The 7,736-nt window shown below is 33.1% G+C and overlaps 1 protein-coding gene across 1 annotated transcript; it reads left to right on the plus strand.

The window, feature by feature from the left end:
* The first annotated feature begins 4,538 nt into the window (after window positions 1–4,538).
* On the plus strand, window positions 4,539–6,373 carry LOC108344358 (zinc finger BED domain-containing protein RICESLEEPER 1-like). The gene is made up of 5 exons (XM_017582811.2): window positions 4,539–4,711; window positions 4,801–5,404; window positions 5,627–6,083; window positions 6,168–6,235; window positions 6,332–6,373. Exons 1-5 carry the CDS (start codon window positions 4,539–4,541, stop codon window positions 6,371–6,373), a joined length of 1,344 nt encoding a protein of 447 aa, XP_017438300.2.
* The last annotated feature ends 1,363 nt before the right edge of the window (window positions 6,374–7,736 follow it).

The raw sequence follows: 7,736 nt of genomic DNA on the forward strand, positions 1-7,736 counted from the left end.
AATTTACAGAAATCAGTGTTCATTGTTCAAAAGTGGATGAAGGTGTTGATATTGTTGGTTTGTGTTTTATGTGTGATAGAGATGATTTTAATTTCAATGTTGATGAGAATGAGATGATTTGTTGTAACTTTGTTTTAGGTTGTTCGGTTTTAATAAAATGAAGAGTTGTTTCTTAAGTGAACGAAACTTTAATCTGATATGTTTTAATTTTAATGTTGTATGATGTTGATGAGGACCAAACGAAACTTTAATATGATAATGAGGGTCAAGCAAAGTCACAAAAGTAAGTCACAAAAGCAAACTTTAATCTGATGTGTGATGAAAGTCTTTGAGATGAGAAGAGATGTATTCATAAGAGTAGAATATACAACATGTAATAGTTATCAGTAAACTTCTCTTTTCTCCTTTCCTTGTGAATCAAATATACATACTAAACTTAATCTAATGGTATGTAGCGACTTAAATATACTAGCATATGCCACCTCAAACCAATAAACAGGAGAAATTCAAGATAATTTAATAGGAAAATAACGCATACACACAAATATAAACTAGAGCCAAGTACTGCAAATATATAGAAAAAGAAATATGCAATTGGAACAAACTTTTTCTCACAATTTCCGGAGTTGTAAGCAATCTGAGTTCAAAGGATGAACCGAAACAACTTCAAATATGAAAAATTTGGCTTAAAGGGTCCACCATAAACAACTCCAACAATCAAATTATTGACATAACAAACAAGTAAATAAAATTGGTAAAAAAGGGTGCAGTCAAGAAGAGCTCAACACTACAAAAAGATTCCATTGCATTCCATAAAGTAAGTCACAAAGGTTACAAAAGTGTTCAGAATTGTAAAAGGTTCACATGAGTAAATAATAAAGTGCTGAAATTGTTCAAAATTGTAAAAGGTTACAAAAATATGCTTGATCCTCTTTTACAATTGTTCACTGCAGTCAGATAAACATTAAGTAATCCCCTCCTATGCTTGAGCCTCATTTCCTGATGGCATGATTGGTTCATTTGCTGGGTTACTTTGTTGTGTTTGGTCAGTGTTGATAACTAGTTCTTGTGTTGATTTTTGGCAAGAAGTTCTGTTGTGACCCATTTGCCTACAAATGCCACATCTTTCATGTAGACCACCCTTCCTCATTCTTTTATCGTCCCTAATCAACTCTCATTCTTGCAATCTCCTTTTCTTCTTTGGTCTCCTTGGCAATGTTCTTTTTCTTGGAAGGAAGACATCATTATATGTTGTAAGCTGTCTCATGTTGTTACCATTTATTGGTTACACAATTGAAGAGTATATTTCTTGATTTGTTGCCTTCCTAAACCAACAAGGTATGAAGTCCTCTGCATCTAAATTCAGAAACTTCATAGCAGCCAATGCATGGCAACACGGAATGCCTATGATAGCCCATTTCCTACATATACATTCATATTTTTATATATCAACTACAAACTTGTCCCCAGCTTGGGACACATGACGAACTTCAAACAACTTCTCTGCTGACCAGCTGTAAAAATAGAAATATTATTCAGAAGCTTGACATTTGAAAACACATGTTAAAAATTTAAAAATTAAGCATACCTAGGAATCCAAAACTTAGTTAATTGGGACTCCTTATTAAGTCTACTCTTGATTTTAGGACAAATGACCCAAGACAATGATTCACCTTTTGTTCTATTTGTTGCTCATCTCTTCATCAAGTAAAGCCGAATCTCCTCCAACATGCTTATGATTGGCTTAGACCTTGTATGCATCATAACACTGTTGAATGCCTCTGACATGTTGTTTACCAATGTATCACATTTAGATGTGGTGGTAAACCTTGATCCTGACCAGTATCTACATTGTAACAGGTTATGATATATTAGTATCAGGATATAAAATATTAGAAGTATGAATATCATCAAACACAACATATATTAAAAAACAAACCTGGGAGGTATTTTTATCAGGTATTTAAAAGCTTCATTGTTGACCTCTTTTATATTTCTCATTTTGTTTTCCCATGTTTGTGGATGGGTTGTTGTAGCTACCTTCCACATCAATCGCTTGAGCTGCTTTCGAGGGAATTTTTTTTTCTAAAATTAGCGTATAGATGCCTAACACAAAATCGTTGATCAACTCCAGGAACCACTTCTTGAATAGCTTGCATTAAGCCCTATTATTTCATATTATTTAGTGTTGTTAGAGGTCTTATTTGAATAGCAATGTAAATAAACATATTGGGGAAAAAGGCATATGTATTGTTAGAGGTCTTATTTCAATTACCTTTTGTTGATCTGATATGAATGTACATGATGCGCATACTGGCTCCCCACCGAGGTCTTCAACCAGAAGTTCCATAAACCATTTCCACGTGTCCTTGTTCTCTACTTCCACAACGGCATATGCAATAGGTAGCATTTGGTCACTTGCGTCTCTTCCAACAACAGTTAAGATTTCACCACCATATTGTCCTCTCAAAAATGCAACATCCAGCCTAGGAATGGCAAAAAAATCCGCGCTCGCGAATATCCGTGGAAAAAATCTATGACGGATAGTTGATATCCGCAGATATTTACTATCCACGGGTTGCGGGTAGCGAGTATTTTAATATCCGCTTATAAACGGGTCGAGTGCGGGTATTACAGTATCCGATCCGCGGATATCCGTTACCCGCTAAAAAATTAAAATTAATTTTTTATCCTTAGGTTTAAATTAGATTTTATTCTTTTGTTTGCCTCTTTTTTATCCCTACAACAGCCTCCTCCTCTTGTCCGTGCTAACCTAGTGTCGTCATCCTCGGAAATATAGTTATGTGTGTCAGCCACCATACGACGGGGTTCAAAATGTCGGACTTACACTTTATCGACCAACAACGGTATTATCTTCGAACTACTTTTTTTTATTTTCTTAATTTTTCTTGTCTTGAATTCTGTTATGGTTTGTCCTTATTTGCGGTTGAAAAGATAAAACCCCTAAAAAGATAAAACCCCTAACTCTTTTTCGAGATATAGAAACAAAAGTTATCATTAACCAATATGCAGGAACAGTTGGAGAATAATATTAAAATATAGATGTATAGGAATCAGAAAAAGTACATGAGTTAAATACTCTAGAAGGCACATTCATAATTTCTGTATAAAGAAATTATAAGACACATTGGACAAGTTTTTGTCCATATTAGGAAGAAATTATAAGACACATTGGACAAGTTTTTGTCTGTATTAGGAAGAAAGAAGGGATTAAATTTTGAGAAGAATTAAATAAATAAATAAAGACATGATCGTCTAAAGTTCATGAATTAGTAGGAAGAGTTCCAAGAAAAATGGAAGCATAAATTGAGAAGGTTACCAAAGAAGGCACAGTGAAGCAACTAGAAAGATAAAAATATAAAGAAAATAAATATAAATAAGAAATAAACAGTGATTGAATGAAGGAAGGGAGACCGTACTTGTAGTTGCAGACAAGAGCAACAATAGAGTGAATAAAAAAAAGTTTATTTTGATTATTTTATAGATGAATGAGGGAGACAATACTTTTGTGAATTTCAAAAAAAGGGAAGTCTGACTTTTAACCTTTTCACATTTTTCAAAAATTAATATTTAGCGACTTCTGACAACTTTAGTATTTGAGAAATTTATAAAAAAATTATGTAAAGTCACCAAAATCTTTTTTTTTTAAGTCATTATGAATCTATATTATGTGAGTAAATATTTTGTTATCTGCAATCATATCAACGACGACAGGGATAGTTTTGTTCTGCAGGGTACCTTTTCACTGTTATGGACTACACCAATTTACATTTCTTTTGTATTATTATACCATCACTTTTAATACTGATTTAATGCATTAGTTACTTGAAGAAGTTGTACTTATGTTGTTAGATTTACTAGATTCAGTATTACATTTTAGATAGTCTAACTATTTTACTTCACCAGTAGATATATTTTTATATGTTAGCTTTGATCAAATTATATGTTACATAGGAAGACTTATGCGAATCAATTTTATTTTTAGGATCTCTACTCAAGATATATTTTCTCCTATAGATGATGGCCAACAAGGACAATTTGTAGAACCTAATATAGGAGATTCAAATCAAATTGATGTTCATGTAGATTCAAATCAAACTGAAAGTTCAACTCCTATTATTAACTCAAGAAGATTATTGTCAAAAGTTTGGAATCACTTTAAGAGACAAAAGGTAGATGGAAAATGGAAAGCGATTTGCAATTATTGTTCCAAAAATCTTGTTGGTGATGCAAAGCAAGGTACGTCACATTTGAGAAACCATTTCAAGAGTTGCAAGCTTCGAACAACTCGGGACATCAGGCAATCATTTTTAAAAACTCATAGAGAAAATGGTGAAACCGTAGTTGTTGGAAATTATGTGTTTAATCAACAAATAGCTAGAGATGCACTTCGTAAGATGATAATTCTACATGAGTATCCAATGTCAATGGTTGATCACATAGGCTTTAAAGAATTTTGTGTTGCTGTACAACCTCTATTTAAAATGGTTTCTTGAAACACCTTAAAAAAGGATATTATGAAGGATTACAATGTTGAAAAACAGAAACTGAAATTATTATTGTCAAAGATTCAAGGTCGAGTTGCAATTACAACTGATATGTGGACTGCTAGTAATCAAAATAGAGGCTACATGACTATAACAGCTCACTTTATTGATGATTTATGGAGGCTACAAAGTCGACTTGTGAGGTAATAACACTATACTCTATTTTTAAAGTGTAATTTTTATATTAACATTGTTCTTCACTAAAATAACAAAACATGACTTTCAATTTTAGGTTTATGTATGTGCCTGCTCCTCATACTAGTCAAGTTCTTGCTGAATTGTTGGTTGAATGTTTAATGGACTGGAATCTAGATAGAAAAGTTTCTACTTTGACAGTTGATAATTGCACTACAAATGATGCTATGATTGATCGCATTTTAGACAAGATTTCACCTAGGTCTCTTATTTTGGGTGGACAATTGTTTCACATGCGATGTTGTGCACATATATTGAATTTGATTGTGAAGGATGGTTTGTCCATAATTGCTAATGTCATTGAAAAGGTCAGAGAAAGTTCTAATTTTTGGACAGCTACACCTAAAAGAGAAGAGAAGTTTATAGAGACATGTGCTCAATTGAATATTCCATTCAGAAGAAAATTAGTTGTTGATTGTAGAACTAGGTGGAATTCTACATTTTTAATGCTTCAAGTAGCCATACAATACAAAGATGTATTTGATCGTTTATCACAACGAGACAGTCAATATAAAGTTTTGCCTAGCGCACATGATTGGCAAATGGCACATGAAATTTGTCAAAAGTTGGAAATATTTTATGATGTGACACTATTGTTTTCTGGTACCTCTTATCCAACTGCCAACATTTTCTTTCCAAAGGTATGTGAAATTAAGTTGGCTTTGATGGAATGGCTTAACTCTCCCAATTCTATTATTCACCAAATGGCTGCATCTATGGTTTTAAAGTTTAACAAGTATTGAAGTGTGATTAGTGGAGTGATGGCTATAGGTATTGTCTTAGATCCCAGGTACAAAATTGATTTGTTGGATTATTTTTTCCCTCATATATATGGTAATGAATCTGATTGTGAAATTGAAAAGGTGAAGATTCTTTTTAAGGACTTGGTAAGAGAGTATGAAATGTACATGAAAGGTAAGAAGTCAGTTTCTTCATGTCAAAATCTGAACATAAATGTAGGCCAAATTGTTGATGGAAGAAAAGATGCTTGGAGGAGAGATTTTGCAAAGCACCAGATTGCAAAGAAAAATGAACCATCAAATTATAAGTTAGAACTTGATTATTACTTGGAGGAATCGACACTACCTGATTCAGATGAAGAATTTGAACTTTTAATTTGGTGGAAGAGTAATGGATTAAAATATCCAATCTTACAAATGATTGCAAGAGATTTTCTAGCCATTCCTATCTCAACAGTTGCTTCTGAGTCTTCTTTTAGTACTGGTGGTCGATTTCTTACTCCACATCGGAGTAGATTACACCCAGACACTTTAGAGGCATTGATGTGTGTTCAAGATTGGCTATGGAGTGACATACAAGGTAATTAAATGAACAATTCAAATTACATTTTTATATTCATTCAAATGGTTGGTTATGACAAATGAATTTATTTTCCTTTTTCAGGTTCTTCAAAATTGAAAATGGATAACATGAAGCTTAATACAATACTAGAGGAGATAATTGATGATGATGTTAGTAGTTTTGTTTATATTATTTTAATTTAATTTTATTAATAGTGTCACACTTGGTCATTGATTGATGACTTTATTTGTATTTATTTGTTTCAGGAATTAAGTGGTCAAAATGAAGATATGGAAGAAGAAAAATAAATCCTTGAATGTTATTTTTAGAACAATTATTTTTAAAATTACTTGTATTTGGATATATGTTGTCCGGTTAATGTGTATTAATTTGAATTTATGTTTTAACTTTTATTTACTTATCAATTGATTTTATTTGAATATATATTTTAAATATTATTTGTATTTTTTTTTTAAATTTAATTTGGATTTCATTTAAAAACTTATAAAATAATTTTTTTATAATATTCGCAGGTTGAAAACAGATATCCAACGGATATCCGCGGGTTGAAAAAAATCCACGGATTTTTTTTAGGCGGATATCCAGTGGGTAACGGGTCGGGTACCGGGTACAGTTTTATTCGGCGGGTCGGGTTGCGGGTAAGCTCTATCCGTGCCCGACCCGATCCAATGTCATCCCTAATCCAGCCCTATAATTGGCCTGCAGGACACATAACTGTTCTTCAACTTTCACCTTCATTATGGATCCAGGATTACGTGTTAGGACCTCATTCGCATAATCATAGATCCTTTTATATTGCTCTTTGAAAGACCCATTAACATGGTCTGATGCAATGTCTTTTGCCTTATAAGCCATGGATCTAGATACACCTACATTCCACTTTCTATTTATCTTCTCAAGAATTTCCACTCCCTTAACTTTGGGATTTTCTCTAACAGTTTTCTCCAACCTCTTACTCAACCATTTTGCATTAAGTAATTTGACTTTGTGTTCTCTAGTACAACTGTGGTTATCAACAATAGTCCTTAATTTTCACGTATGTATTGCATACATATAAGCACAATATGCCATCCAGGGGCACTTTCCTTTAGCACCCATACATTTCGTCCTAATTCTCTTCTTATCATTTTTAAGATATCTTATATTTCTACCATTTTCTACTGCATAGGTTTTTATGGCATCCAACAAATCTTGCTTCTTAGCAAAATAAGTGCCCAAATCCCACTTGTAATCCACCATTGATTTAGGCATAGTAAATGTTACAAACTTTCCATAACTCTCTTCTTCATCATCTTCTCCATCACTTTTTGCTCCACTAACTAATTGTTCGAATTCCCATTCATCATCGGACAAACCTTTATCATCATCAGTATTTATGTCATCATCAACATCACTATCGAACATCTGAGTCCATGATGCTCCATCATATTCAACATCAACTTCTATATCACCAAAGCAATTTCCATCTCCTACCTGGTCTTGTATATCACAGTCAACCAGGTCTTCCATATAGTCATCATTAACATGAAGATGGCCATCAACATTGGCATCCTCACCACTAGAACTCCAACTACGAACATTAGCACCATCTTCTTCACACTCACCCACATCAAACTTTGTTTCAATTTCACCTTCAACAACACCATCACC

The sequence above is a fragment of the Vigna angularis genome, chromosome 8, assembly GCF_016808095.1.
Source record: "Vigna angularis cultivar LongXiaoDou No.4 chromosome 8, ASM1680809v1, whole genome shotgun sequence".
Classification (NCBI taxonomy): Eukaryota; Viridiplantae; Streptophyta; class Magnoliopsida; order Fabales; family Fabaceae; genus Vigna; species Vigna angularis.